This window comes from Cucumis melo, chromosome 3 (genome assembly GCF_025177605.1).
Source record: "Cucumis melo cultivar AY chromosome 3, USDA_Cmelo_AY_1.0, whole genome shotgun sequence".
NCBI lineage: Eukaryota > Viridiplantae > Streptophyta > Magnoliopsida > Cucurbitales > Cucurbitaceae > Cucumis > Cucumis melo.
In genome coordinates, this window is record NC_066859.1 from 29,088,279 (window position 1) to 29,103,228 (window position 14,950).

Sequence of the window (14,950 nt, forward strand, 5' to 3'; positions counted from 1 at the left end):
AATAAAATGAATGGGACCTCAATAACTATGTTGTATTTAAATTCTGTTGTGAGAATTTTTTACCTCATAATCAAGTTGTTTGATGTATGATTATATACTTAAAAATCATTTTTACCATCTAAGAAAGCAATAGTTGAATCTTATCCTGCATTGGTCATGATTAAATTCAACCAAAAAAAAAAAAAAAAAAAAAAAAAAGATAGAGTGAGAATCAAACTTCTTTTTAAAATTAAAAAAGAAACAAAAGAGTATAACAAAAACAGAGTAGGGATCCTACAAGTCAAATATCACTTCACTTACCTAATAAATTGATGAAATCCATATAAACACATGCAGGAAGGTAAGAAAGGAAGGGGAAAATGAGGCGAAATCAGAATCGTGACTTCGTCCTCGATCCCTCGACTTTGTCTTTCTCCCTACTCCGTCCCTTCTTGTCTATCGTCTTCTTGTCCTTTCCAATGCCCAATTCCCCTTCAGAACGTATAGCATTATATTACACATGGCTCCTCTACACTCTAGCCCTTCCATCAAAGCAGGGCTCTGTGCAATCTATCACACTTGACGCTGAGGCGTCGTACTGTAGTAGCATGCGCTGCAGTGTGCGTGCTACTACGCCACCTACATCTCTCTTTTCTAAAAAAAAGTTCCTAGTTTCTTGGTTGACTTCCCTTCTTTTTATACCTGCCAGAGGAAGATAATCAAAATCACAAGACAACCAATGACTGAAATCAGAAGAAATAACAGTATGCATCTACGCTCTCATCAAAACATCCTACCGTTCCAAGAAGAGGAGAGAGGGATTTGAAGCTCATATACAACTAATGACTGGAATAGAGTAGGATAGGAACTAGTTTACAGATACGATCGTGTGTTATGTACTGTGAAAGGTAATATTATGATGGCACAGCTGATGCAGAAAGGATACTTAAAGTGTTAATACCATAAAAGGATGAAGCACCAAAATATCGGCAGGCTTTTAGAAAGGTTGAATAGGGAGAAGCCATGGGTGTTGTGTTAATTGGGGTCAATCTATTGGAGAACTCAACCAGCATTACTTGTAGCTATTGCAAAACATATACGAGCTCCTTTTAATGAAAAAAAAAAATTAATGAGGATTTGTCGGCTTTTCATTTATTTTGCCACACTAACCAATCAACTTTTATAAGATCTTTTTTCCCCTTGAAGGGAAGTCTTGAGAGATTTTTGCTTTTATGCATGCATAAAAAATACAAATAAGGTCAAAGGGGTGCAAGAGAGTGACCTTTTCAATGGCTCGTTTTTTAGGGAAGGGTACAGCCAAGAGCAGCCATTGCATTGGACCATGATACACAGCATTCAAGCTTTCCCCACAAATTCCTGTCTGAAGGTCCAGATATAGACATGGGCAACACAAACCCCGCATCTCCAGTATTCTGTAAACATTTATGATACTCAGGATTAATAGAGATTCAATCAAGTATAATCTCCCCGAAAAATGTAAATATTTGCAATTTGCTGATAATAGTTCAAACTTCCGAAAACTGAATGCTAAGAAAATTTTCCTAAAGGATGCGGTTAATTTAAGGCAAAACGCCAGGTAAACAAGAAAATTTGTGGAAAATCAACATGTTAATCATAACTCACAAGGGATGGCTCTTGTAGTAAAGGCTTGGATTATTTAGAGTAACCTTACCCGAGTTCAAGCCTCAAAGTAGACATCTTTATAATCTAACAAAACAAAATCCTCATTGTCACTTATACCTAGCTTTGGACTGGGCAAAAGTTTACCTGAGGACTAGTAGGGAGGCTCAAGATCGTGAAGCATGATAACTAAGCCATGGTGAAATATTATATAATTTGTTGCATCACAGAATCTTATTTGGCAGCAATGAGCAAAACAGTGAAATAGTACATATAAATTTGCGTGAAGCAGAACCCCAGAACATGCACACTGTAATAATTACGGTAAGGAAAGCAGTCAAAATATTGGACTTACCACATACACAAGTAAATCCTCAATGAGGAAATTATTCCTTATTATTGGATCTACTTTTCAACCATAGACTCGTAAAATTTTGCATTTGAAATATCACCTACTTTCCCTTTCTCTATTTTTCTGTAGAGACTCACTATCTTCTTGTCCAGTTCATAATATTCTTCCATCTTCTTCATAGGTTTTAGATCCAAGTCAATGAAGTATACCTGCAATATTGTAAGCAGGTAATTTCCACCTCACAAATAATTTGACATCTTAAAGTGGAGAGAAATCTACTAGAGACTGGCAATCATTTTCTTTTTTTCTTTTTTTTTTTTTTTTTGTATCCTTGGATATGGACTGCATTTGTTTTTAAAAATATGGTGAACTGAAGGAAAGCTCATAACTAGAGCAAGAAGGAAAATATTTTACACAAACCCAAAGAGATGCAATATTGAAAGTCATTGAATTCAAAAGATCCACCGGAGAAACCTGATAAATTGTTAATAATTAATAATATAAGTTAAAAATCATATATTATTATGAAAATGCCAAATAGTTGTTTGACGCTTGCTTGATTTCAATGTTCATAACTGTTTTCTAGAAACAAACTCTCTTCCCTCATTCTTAAATCTTTACTCTCAAGTGTCAAGAATATCAATTGGAAGATTAATAAACATAAAATGCTTTCAAATATTCTGGAATCTCTTTGAAATAAACAGAACGAAAGATGAATTAAATGTACCTTATAATCAAAAAATTGCCCTGTAGACTCAAGGCATATTGTATTATTTGAAGACCCCCAGTCTTCACCTTCTCTTGGCCTAAAACTAATCATCAAGCTACAGTCTTTAGCAGTAGCAGCTATCAAAAAGTTTTTAACAATCTTTAAGCTTTGATCAAGAGGGAGGGAATGTAAAGAGGCAAATCTATGCAACTCTTCATCTTCATTCAACTGTCCACAAACCACACACGGCTCTGAAATTACATCATAATATGCATGAATAGCACCTTCAATGTCCAAACTATCAAGCTTCTGGACTTCAAGAAGCCGATCCAGAACGCCAGATTTATATAAAGTATCAGTGACAAGCTGTAGCAAGCTACTAGTGCACAACCCATCATCTGCCAGGATCACAGACTTTAGTGCATCTTCAAATGCTTCTCCAACAATCACGTCAGTATTCTCTGCAGAACCACCCAGTGCCCCAAATATAAGAGAGCCATTCAGGAACACTCGAAAGTTGTTTTGAGGTGTGGAAAAAAGATCTTTAATTGCTTTAAGTATACGGTCCTTGGATCCAGAGAAGAGGTCTAGTGGATCATAATCACTGAACTCTGATATCTACAAAATAAAGAAAGTGCAACACCAGTGAAAACTATATTAGGAAACGATCAATTAAGGAAGCTAAATTCATCAAAACAATAACTCAAAACTAAATCGCCAATCATAAAAAAAAAATTGTTGATGAGAGATTACCTCTTCCTGATGCAACTTAAGAGCTTGGTGCATTCTGAAACGAGTCATACACCTTTTAACCGCATTGCAATGAGTTATGAACCTTGAGAATGGGAGAAAGCCACATTTTGGCTTTGGGGGTAAGAGGAAAACAGAACACAAGATTTAGAAGAGAATCATGTCAGATCATTCATTCAGAGCAATGATTGCAGAATTTTTTTTTTTTTTCTTATTTCTCCATTTTCCTTTTGCAGTTAAAAGGGTACCATAGGAATGCTTGCAGAACTAAATTAATCAATTCCCTAAAGAAATCAAAATTAGTAAAATAGAAGTGAGAAGTACCTTTATCTCAACAGATATGCAAGGCTCACCTTCCAAAGAACCTGAAATAGAGAAAGTAAGCAATTCCATCACCAGAATAAAATTACGAAAGCAAGTGGAAAACAATAGGGGAAAATTAACAAGGACGTCATTATCTGCCTTATCTCATGGATGCAAGCAAGGCCAGGCAATTCCTAAGGTAGCATTCCACTTCAAACAGAAATCAAAGTGGTAAACATACGCATATTCGGGTGTTTTTTCTTAAACCATTAGCTTATATTTTTTAAAAGCATACCAAAGATGGAGATAGTCGAATCAATAAAATCATATGCAGAACAGTTGACCATTCATTATGACATGTTGAAAAGTTCTCTTGAATATCAAAATATCTATAATACAAACTATAAAACAATCAGAAGACACTCATTTTTCTTTCTTAAGAGAGAAATCAGAACACTGCAACACATCAACAGCAAGAAAACAAGGAATTGGGAAGGAAACCTTTGTCACTCCAAAAATGGCCATCCTACATCATGACTACAACGCAGATTAAAATCAATGCACAGATACCAAGATAATTTCTACATCTTAATGAAAACTTAAAATCAATGTTGAATAAAACTTAAAATCAGTGTTGAATTATTCATTTTGAACATGAGGTTAGCAAAGATAGCAAGGTTAATTTAATTGGGCCAGTGGAAGAAGATGCATGTTCCTGGATGCTACTAGAACATTTAGCATACATTGGGCAGAAACTCGTTAAAGATGTCAAGGCTGGTTAATTCTAGTTGCTCCCCACTTAAAATTAATTGATCCAAGCAGTAGTTATAGGCTTCTCTTCAAATGAAGTTACCACGATGTGTAACCTACTGGAAAATTCTGTTTGAATAATGTGCAAAAGCTACGATCTGCCCCTTGGTTCATTTCTCACGGAAAAGGAACCATTGGGGAAAAATAATAAATAAATAGTACAGTTCCTTTCTACTTTACAAAGAAAATAGAACAATTGTATGAAAAACGGCAAGAATTTAAACAGCTTTTTCACCTTCTGTGAACAAATGACCAGTCAGACAGACTACACATGCAGATTGTCCCGTTCTTTATTAAAAAATTCAGTAGTAAAACGGTATTTAATAGAAAACTTGAAGGGAAAAGGAATATTATTACCGTTAGGGAAAATGGAATGATCAGATAGAATAAGAACATAATCACGCTGAGTATCAATCTTTCCGGCATTTACCCTCCAAGATGGGCGCTGACTACTTACATTCTTCTCTGCCAACTCTAGGAATTCTTTGCTTACTAAGATAAGTTTCTGCAAGTGTAAAGGGAAACTACACTGAGAAATATATATCATGTCTACGAGCTACAAGTCATCACAGCCTCAACAAATGTTTGGGTACATTCAGTTTTGCAACATTTTTAATGGTAGAATTATACAAAGAGAAGAAGGTATAAAATCGGCTGTATTTCTGAAATTGATCAATCCACTTAAAAGAGCAAAGGAAGGACATACACCAGCATCAACGTGTTTGGAACCCAATAAGGGGCTCATTACACGCTGCACAAAGGTTTGGGCAGCAGTGTCCCTATCACTGGAAGAGACAAGGTTCCCTATGTCACCCCACAACAAGTATTCGTATTTAGAAAATGCCGTCGGACTCCTCGCACGCTGTGACCCATTGATAGGAGCCTTTTGTATACGCATAACTTTTCCAATCTACATCAAGAAGAATAATTTAATCCCCAATTCGACACAAACGACACACACACTCTCTCTCTCTCTCTCTCTTTCTCTCTCTAATTTTGAATTGAAACCACCCCTTCATTTAGATTCCCATATGATAAAAGCATTTTTAACAACGTACAAACTACCAAATTCATCCAAAATAAAAATCAAATTTTTCCATCTTTTTTCACAATGAGAGAAAAAGGGTAGAGATAGATTAAACGTACAAATGGTTGAGAGGAGCCAGTATAAGCAAGGACAAGATTAGCGGCACCTTCACCTCTATATACCCAATCCGCAGCGTCCTTCTCTTTTAGTACAGTCTCCATCCCGTGTATTCGTGGTCTGAGATAAGCTTAAAAGATTAAACAGAAGGAATGGGTGAGGGAGATGGAGATGGAGAGAAAGAGAATAAAGTACCTGATCTGAAAATCGGGTGTAGTCGGAAGAAATCCGATGATATAAACCCTAGATCAACAGAGGGAACCCACATTCCACAATGCAAAGGTGAAGAGGAAGTGAGTAATGAAAAAGACGAGGATAGTAAAATTTGGGGATATAGAGATGGAGGTGGAAGAATCAGCTGAGAAATGGAAGCGGATGAGATCTGAAAGAGGGAAAGGCAAGTTTTGGATTAACAGGGACTCCGATGTTTTGTTCCATGCAATCTCGTGGGGGTTTTGGGGAGTTTTATCATATTAAATTTTTTTAAAAATAATAACATTATGATTCCTTTTTATGTATTAAATTAATTTGAAGTTCCACCCTTTTTTGTCCTTTACATTACATTATGGTATCTAAAACTTCAAATATAAAAATGACAAATTTGAAGATTCCTCTTATAGAAAAAATAGAATAAAGTACAAGAAAATTCCACACCTTTAGACTTAGTTAAGCTTGATTCGTTTTGAGATAACAAGCATAATTTCACTAAGGTTAAACAAAAAAAATTGTGTTTATATCATAATCAATGTATAGCAACCCCTTAACCAAACTAAATCAATTTGATTAAACCCCACTATCTCAATGAAAATGCATAAATTGAATCCTTCGGTTGTGTTTGTTGGTTGCTTTCCTCATGCATTGCGTCCCATACCATATAAGAAGAAGAAAAAAGACACAAATTGGTGCCTCAACTCAATCACTTCAGCTCTCCTCTGTCGGCCAATTCCATACCCCATTTTCATTTTTACTCCAACCCCATCATTATCTACAAGAATCTAACTCCTACAAATATTCTACAACACTCTCTGATCTCTCAGTTCCATATCAAAAAACATGTCCTCCCTCTGCTTCTGGTGCTCTGCGGCCGCGGCCACGGCCACCGCTGTTGCTCTCTGGATCGTTGTCGTTTTCCATTTTTTGTTGAAGAATAAGTCGCCGTCTTCGCGGATTTCTCCTGCTGGTACTCCTCCTGGAAGCAGAGGATTGCCTTTCATTGGAGAGACGCTGCAGTTCATGGCTGCCGTTAACTGTAGCAGCGGCGTTTATGATTTCGTCAGAATCCGCTGCCTCCGGTAAATGAAACTTCCCTCTTCTCTTTTTCTTTATTAAGAAACCATATCCTTTCTTGTCTATACAAAGTGTTCGAATCAATGAAACTTGGAATTGGTTGATACGGCAGTGTCGTCAGGTGTGTTCTTGGTTCAATTTTGGTTCCAACTTACCGTTACATCATATTATAATAATAAGAACAAATATGAATTAAATCGAATTTATAGGTATGGAGGATGTTTTAAGACTCGAATATTTGGGGAAACACATGTGTTTGTATCAAGCACAGAATGGGCGAAGCTTATACTGAACGATGGAGGAGGAAGGTTCACTAAAAAGTACATAAAGTCCATTGCTGAGTTAGTCGGCCATCAAAGTTTGCTCTGTGCTCCACATTTACACCACAAATTCTTACGAAGTCGTCTCATCAATCTCTTCTCTTCTTGCTTTTTGGCCTCTTTCGTTCCTCAATTCGATCGACAAATTGTCGAGACGTTTCAAAGATGGGAGAGTGGTTCCACCATTTTCGTCCTCACCGAAGCCCTCAAGGTATTTTCTTGAACGTCTTTCGACTTATGTTTGATAGATAAACGTAAAATATACAACTTTTTAATTTTATATTTAATAAGTTAATTGGGTTATTTTTAAGATTTTTTTTTTATTTACTAATTTGAAGATTTACTATATTTCAAATTGAAAGTTATCAATTTATTGATGTTTTTAAAGTTTAAATTTTTATTAATTTTTAAGTTTTTTTCCTTAATTTTTAAAAATTACTTTTATTTACTAATTATAAATTTGAAGAAAAATAATATATTGAAACTATAATAATAATAATAATAACTTTTAAAATTTTAAAATGTTTGTTTTTAAAAATAGCAAAATGAACCAAAAATATTTATAAAATATAACAAAACTTTATAATCTAACTCGTAAAAATTTAATGAAATTTTTGTGTAATTGTGGGGAGGAGATAACATGCAAAGCGATGTGTAAGATGTTAATAAGCTTAGAGGAGGAAAACGAAGTAGAGACGATACAAAAAGATGTTGCATATATTTGTGCAGCTATGCTCGCATTCCCATGGCGATTTCCATGGACAAGATTCGACACAGGTCTTAAGGTTGTAATTTTATTTCTTAATCCAGTTTCTCTCTATTCAATGCAATATTTTCGATCTTCAAACTCTACGTTTTGATTAGGCAAGACGAAGAATCATAAAGAAACTCAAAAGCATAATTCAGGAGAGACGAGAATTAGAGCTCCAATATGAAGATTTCCTACAACAATTGCTGATGGAAGAGGACAATGAAAGACCACTATCAGATATGGAGATTGGAGATAATATATTGACGATGTTGATTGCTGGACAAGATACAACAGCGAGTGCTATCACTTGGATAGTGAAATTCTTAGATGAGAACCAAGACGTGCTTCAAAATCTAAAGGTATGTATTAATTTTGTCTCGTTCTAATTCATAAATTTGTTTATTGTAACGTTGAATTGAAATAGGAAGAACAATTTAAAATATTGGAGAAACAACGAGAAGAGAATCGAAATTTCCTTACATCGGAAGATCTTGCCAACATGTCCTATGCTGCCAAGGTAATAAATGAAACCATTTTTCATACACTCTTCTTCTTCTTCTTCTTCTTTTTCATTTTGAAATGTTACATTCTTTTTCATATGTATATGTGTAATATTATTGTTACAAATATTGTAGATAGTAAAAGAATCCTTGAGGTTAGCATCTATTGTTCCATGGTTGCCGAGGCTAATCCTTCACGACACTGAAATTCAAGGCACTTTCATATTTCTCTCTTTTTATTCTTCCATCTATCAAGATTAGCTACATAAATACAATTTTATGTTTGATGTTTAACCTAAAACTCGGTGAATATAAGTTTGACAAAAGAAATAAAGGGTAAAAAAAGAAGACAATGTATGATTGATGTGTTTGTTTGGGACACAGATTACAAAATCAAGAAAGGTTGGAATGTTAACATTGATGTGAGATCACTGCACTCAGATCCTTCTATTTACAAAGATCCAATTAAGTTTGATCCATCCAGGTTTGATGTAAGAATTACATTACAATTTATATTTCTTTTTTTTTTTTTTCTAATCATTTTTATGTTCTTGGAAACTACTTTATTAGAGAAATTGTCAAAATATTCATCGTTCATAGAAAAATCAAAATGATATAAATAGGTATTTTTTCCTATTTTTGAAATAAACCCCTTGAAAATATTAATAGGAATAGTATTACAAAAACGCATAGAAGTAGTATTTATATATTCAACTTTTAAATACCAAAAATCAAATAACTGTCAAACCAGATCTTAGTTTATATACTTTGAATTTAATCACTTAATTTTTATTAATATTTTTTTCAAATATTTATTTTTAGTTCGTTTAATTTCAATAAATCTTAAAATTTTAAAATAGTCCAAACAATTAGTTTTCTTTTTAATTTGTTGGGTTAAATTGATAGGAAGAAACAAAGGCATTTGGCTTTCTAGCCTTTGGGATGGGAGGGAGGCAGTGCCTAGGTATGAACCTAGCCAAAGCCATGATGCTCGTCTTTCTTCACCGCTTGGTTACTTCTTTCAGGTGACTCACCAAACCATTTCATTTTCTATTTTTCCATTCTTTACATCACTATTTAATACACTTACATGGTGAGTATTCGTTCTTAAACAAGTTCAATTTTATCTTACGTAGATGGAAAGTAATGGACTGCGACTCCAGCATTGAAAAGTGGGCGCTTTTCACCAAATTAAAGAGCGGTTGTCCAATTCTCATCACGCCTATTCAATCTTAAACTATGTACTATCGTAACACTATCAAATAATTAAGTTTTTTTTTTTTCTCTTTTATCTTTTGTATATAAAATAATTAAAAATTAAATTCTAAAACAGAACTTAATTTAGTATTCAGCTTTGATTTGATGGTGTATATGTATGATTTACAATGAAAATAATACAAAAGGGTTGAAAATTTTATGTATCCCAATACTAATAATTAAAATTAATCTTGGTTTTTTATATAGGAAAGAATTGTCAACATGATGGAACCCATTTCATATTATAAAAATATTTCATTTATTGAATTTTGTAATGACAAGACAAAAATGAGATTCATTTTAAAAGTCTTCCTACTTCACATTGTAACATTGTTTTTAATTAATAAGGTGCTTTTCAATTAAATTCCATCCATTATTTAATATAGGAAAATGAACAACTATATTACAAATCATAATAAAATATTACGATGGATTATGATAGACTAATGTTTGTATTTATCGATATCATGATAGACATATAATAGTGATCTAAATGTTCTCGTTTAAAATAATTTCTCCAATTTAATCCCTTAAATTGCAAAATTACGAGAGCTATTACGATTATATTTTCAAATTTATAAAATCGTTGCACTTAAAACTCAACCACTAGTTGCAATTTTTTACTTTAGGAAAAAAAAACCCACAAACAAGAATCCTCAAAGAGATTAGTGATAGGGAATCTTCCATTCAAATTTTTATTGAAAATTACAAACAAGGGTGTTTCTCTTATGATTTACGTAGGAAAAATCATGATCAATAGTAAAACGTTGTTTTGTGCAAAGAAAACATTAACAAAATCCTTGAACTTTATTTCAATATCAATAAGTGTATGCAAAAAAAAAAAAAAACCATAAAATTAGAGAATTCATCCTAAAATTATATGATAATTCAACCACTAATTGAGTTATTACCATAAAAATTTAATCACAATTACTTGAAAAAACAATTACTCAAGGAATCAAATCATTGAGGGCTAGTTTACAAATTTCCAGTATTTAATAATTCTTTCCCTTTTTTTTTTTCTTTCTTTTTTTCTCTATATAAATTGATACAAAATCCCTCAAAACCACACCATTTCCAAACCCACTAAAAATTCGACACAACAACCCAACAAAAGAAAATCATAGTCGCAGAATGTGGGATTTTTATGTGGTTAATCCACAAACCCAAATCCCAAGAAAAACTTTATAATAATAATAATAATAATAATTACCCCTTTTTTCTAATTTTAAAATAGCAATAATAATATACCTTTTATTTTATTTTATTTTATTTTATTTTAAACCATCCCAATTTCCTATATTATTAGAAAGTTGTCGGAAAGTTCGAAGAAAACGACGACGCTTTTGCCAATCATGAGCCTTGATTTTACACTTTGTACCTCCAATAATTGCCCTTCCATCCCTATAATATATATATTGCCAATGCTTTTCATAATATAATCTCTTCATCTTCTTTTTTAATACAATAATTTTATGTGTAGGATTTTATATCTCCTATCTCTATAGGATCATTATTTTTCTTTTAATTAAATCTATTATTGTAATTTAATGTTTGTCACCGTTACTTACTTATATGTATCTATTTGTACATTTTATTATATTTTGTTTGGGTGACATCGCATGAGACCTCTACTTTTATCAATCAAGTCTACAAATTTATATGAAAAAAATTAATTTACACTTATCGTTAGGAATTTCAATGAAATTCGTCCAAATGTTAATTAATTTTGATAAAAATTTCTAAATTGATTTTGTTACGGTAACTTATAAGATGTTTTTCAAAAATTATGACCGTAGTGTACTTAATCACAATAACATGTTCTAATGCATTGTTCTAACTTACAAATTAAATATAACACTGCCACATGTGTCCGAATTTTAATTTGTGCTTCGTTCTCAAAGAAGTCAAACCGCCCATTAAAAGTTGAATCATCCAAACAAAAGTACAAATAGTAAGACCACAAGGACAAACTTTGGATGGTTTTTTTTCCAAGACATGTTAAATAAAAAGTACCGTTGAGATTTGGTAATATGTTCGTTTCTTTAATTTTTAAACTCGACATTTTAATCTATGAATCGGTAATATTTTTGTCTAATGTTTTTTCATTAATATAGTAGCTAATTAAGCTAGCTAGCATTTTGTTTTTAAAACAAATATTTTTTCACCAAATTTTGACCCCAGGTTTTTTATTTTCCTTATTAACCTGTCTGCCAGTATGCAAATTGGGTGTGGAATATTCAAAAGGGTGTGTTATTTTATGGTTAAATATTTGTTTGGTGACAATATTTATATGTATTGTATGTATGTGTGTATAAAATAAATAAATAAAGTGGGTGTGTTCCTGTTTGGATGGCTAGAAACTTTGGATTATGATATGGGTGTTGTTCGTTGTTATTATGAGAAGAAAGACCAACTTGAAATGGTGTTAGATTCCCCTAATTGAAACATTTTAATTCATACAACTTGCAGGAGGTGTAAAATTTAAAAGAAAAATAGTTTTTGCTAATAATAAATTGCTTATGCCCATATACCAACACGTATTACATTGATTACATCGTTTTGTTATATTGAAAAGGAAAAAGTTAGAACAATCGAATTGATTTAAGTTAGAAAAATGAAATGTGAGGATTTGAAGGTCTTCAAATCGTTTATTATTATTTTTTTTCCTCATCATTTTAATTTTGTTCCATAACATATCATCTTCCTAAAATGAAAAACAACTTTTTCCAGCTTTCAATTTTTTATTTAATCAGATTTTAAAAAAAAATTGACTTTTGATTAAAAATAGAACATTACAAACTTATCATAATAATCATTGAGGCTTTTTTTATGGTGTTTAGACCCATTAATTAAACTATCATCTACCAACAATAGCTATTTTCATTTTGATTTGTTTCTATTTAAGAACATTTAAAATAGGTTGATAGTTGCAATTATAAATAAATTTGGACTTCCAAATATTACATAAAACCATACTTCAAGTTTATACCAATTCTTACCGTAAAAAATTCGAGATATATAATTGCAATTATCCATAAAAAATTTTACCTAATTAATTTAATTTCTTTTCATATATATATTTCTTTTTGTATAGAGGTTTTTATTTGTAATTGGCAGACTAAAATTGGTTATTTATCATGATTGAGACTGACTTGAATTTTCCATTTCTCATAGAGAGAGATTGAATTGGGACAAAACAATAAGCATCAAAAGTCAACAAAGTTGGAATTAGATGTCTCAAATTTTGGCCAATAATTTTATTTCATGGGTAGGGGACATTTCATCATTTAATAAATTAAAGTCCAGCAACTTAGTTTCTAGATTTTTTTTTTCTTTTAGGATTTTGGTTATTTTGTACTTTTTAATCATGTTTTTTTTTCCTTCTTTTTAGTCAACTTTTATAACATATAAATACATTATTAATAATTCACATGCAACTAAATGATTGTTATTCACAAATATAATGAAATAAAAAAATAATAACGTGACATATATACATGAATCTATCGATAAATAATGTTTACATATATATTTTTTAATTAATAAATTGAAGATGTTTAGAAATATAGATTTATCGTATAATATATACCATTTACAAACTTATTGTCAATTAATGTAATTAAGATTTTGTTTTGTGTTTTGATTATTATAATTGTGGATGAATATTATATCAAAGGGCATTTCTATAAATTGAAGTATATAGTTTGATAAATATGAAGATTATTGATATTGATTGATGGAGAAATTTGGGTGAGAGGGGATTTAAAGTGAAAGTTTATAAGGGAAATATTGGAGAAGAGAAACCCCACATGGCACTAAGTTAATATAATTAGTTAGTGAATGTAATTATGATATATGGATACTCTCTTTATCTTTATCCCAAATTATGTATATATTATATTTGGTCCTTTTGGTTTATTCTAATCCTACAAATTATCTCCCCCATCTTTTTTTTTTTAATTATTAACTAATTGTAGACAACTAAGGGGAATTTTGAAACTTCCCCTCATGCATTGCTTTTCCTAATTCCCATCATTATTCTTCCTTCGTTTTTCCTCCCCAACCCTTTACCATATCTACACCCTTTGCCCATCCTTTTTTTCCTTTTCTCTTTCTATATATATATATATATATATATATATGTATATGTATATGCAATTTGAGACTTGATAAATTCATAGGCTTTCCTTAATGAAAAACCAAAAAGAAGAAAAAAAAAAGGTTTACATTCCATTTTGGTTTAGTTGATAGGTGATCACTTATTTAATTTTAGTTCTTATTTTTTGTTTCTAATTTCAATTTTAGTTGTTTACTACTTTAAATTAATCTTAAATTTTTTTATCAAAATTATTTAAATAACGACAAAGGAAAAAAAAATATTTCAATACCATTTTCATCCTTTACTTGTTTTGTACTTTTAAATTCAACTTTAATTGTTTACTTGAAATAAATATTAAGCTTAGTATATAAATATTACCTTTTTTTTATTAAATTAATTGAAACAATGAAACCTTTGGATGTGAATATCTCATCAAAATCTAAAAAGATTACAAACAACAAACTTTAGGGAAAAGTAAACCATCCATAAAGATTAAAATTAAATATTTGAAGGCATATAAATTAAACTAAATAAATATTTTAAAAAATTGAGATCGACGAACGTTAATATTTAAAATTAAGAGACACCGTAAAATATAGAATCGATAAATAAACGCAACAAACGACATTTCATGTAATTTTATATAAAAATCAATGATAGATTAAAATAATGAATAATATTTTTACCGATCTTTAAATTATTATTATATTTTATTTAAAATGGAAGAGATGTGAAAGTTTTTGCCCTAACAAAATATCTTTTATGATTTAATTAATTTTTTTATTTAGTTTAGAAAATTGAAACGCATGGGATAGTGAAAAGAAAAGTGGTTAAAAGGTCTAATGAGAAAAAGTTGATTTACATATAAATGAAAAATAAATAATTAATACCCTCTTTCTTTCTTTATTTTGTTGACAGCCAACGGTGGATGTTGACATCTTTCTCTCAAGTTTTCTTTTATTTCTAATTAAAACCAAAACTACTTATCTCTCTCTCCCCCTAAATTCCTAATTAATAAAATTTAATCTATTGTCAATTAAATTAT

General features: G+C 31.1%; 2 protein-coding genes across 3 annotated transcripts; one reads left to right on the forward strand and one right to left on the reverse strand.

The window, feature by feature from the left end:
- Positions 1–205: 205 nt before the first annotated feature.
- Positions 206–6,160, reverse strand: LOC103487989 (inositol-pentakisphosphate 2-kinase-like). The gene is made up of 10 exons (XM_008446519.3): positions 5,884–6,160; positions 5,691–5,808; positions 5,251–5,454; positions 4,902–5,049; positions 3,756–3,796; positions 3,435–3,545; positions 2,700–3,299; positions 1,976–2,181; positions 1,262–1,412; positions 206–681 (listed from the first exon to the last, which is right to left on the reverse strand). The coding sequence occupies exons 2-8, from the start codon at positions 5,790–5,792 to the stop codon at positions 2,026–2,028; spliced, it is 1,362 nt and encodes a 453-aa protein (XP_008444741.1). The 5' UTR covers positions 5,793–5,808; positions 5,884–6,160; the 3' UTR covers positions 206–681; positions 1,262–1,412; positions 1,976–2,025.
- Positions 6,161–6,472: 312 nt separating this feature from the next.
- LOC103487988 (abscisic acid 8'-hydroxylase 2) lies at positions 6,473–9,914 on the forward strand. 2 transcript variants are annotated; one of them, XM_051082370.1, is made up of 9 exons: positions 6,473–6,980; positions 7,185–7,506; positions 7,928–8,080; positions 8,160–8,405; positions 8,471–8,563; positions 8,682–8,760; positions 8,931–9,037; positions 9,453–9,571; positions 9,683–9,914. In XM_051082370.1, the coding sequence occupies exons 1-9, from the start codon at positions 6,742–6,744 to the stop codon at positions 9,780–9,782; spliced, it is 1,458 nt and encodes a 485-aa protein (XP_050938327.1). In that variant the 5' UTR covers positions 6,473–6,741; the 3' UTR covers positions 9,783–9,914. The 2 variants fall into 2 exon arrangements, with proteins under 2 accessions (XP_050938327.1, XP_008444740.1); XM_008446518.3 differs by having other exon boundaries at positions 6,481–6,980; positions 7,931–8,080.
- The last annotated feature ends 5,036 nt before the right edge of the window (positions 9,915–14,950 follow it).

Bases quoted from the DNA above. Each gene is read 5' to 3' on its own strand.
- LOC103487989 (XM_008446519.3), bottom strand. From the start codon at position 5,792: ATGGAGACTGTACTAAAAGAGAAGGACGCTGCGGATTGGGTATATAGA. The intron at 3,797-4,901 runs GTAATAATATTC...TCTCTATTTCAG, and splicing joins TCATTCCATTTTCCCTAACG to GTTCTTTGGAAGGTGAGCCT. The intron at 3,546-3,755 runs GTACTTCTCACT...TTACCCCCAAAG, and splicing joins GCATATCTGTTGAGATAAAG to CCAAAATGTGGCTTTCTCCC.
- LOC103487988 (XM_051082370.1), top strand. From the start codon at position 6,742: ATGTCCTCCCTCTGCTTCTGGTGCTCTGCGGCCGCGGCCACGGCCACC. The intron at 6,981-7,184 runs GTAAATGAAACT...TCGAATTTATAG, and splicing joins GTCAGAATCCGCTGCCTCCG to GTATGGAGGATGTTTTAAGA. The intron at 7,507-7,927 runs GTATTTTCTTGA...AATTGTGGGGAG, and splicing joins TCCTCACCGAAGCCCTCAAG to GAGATAACATGCAAAGCGAT.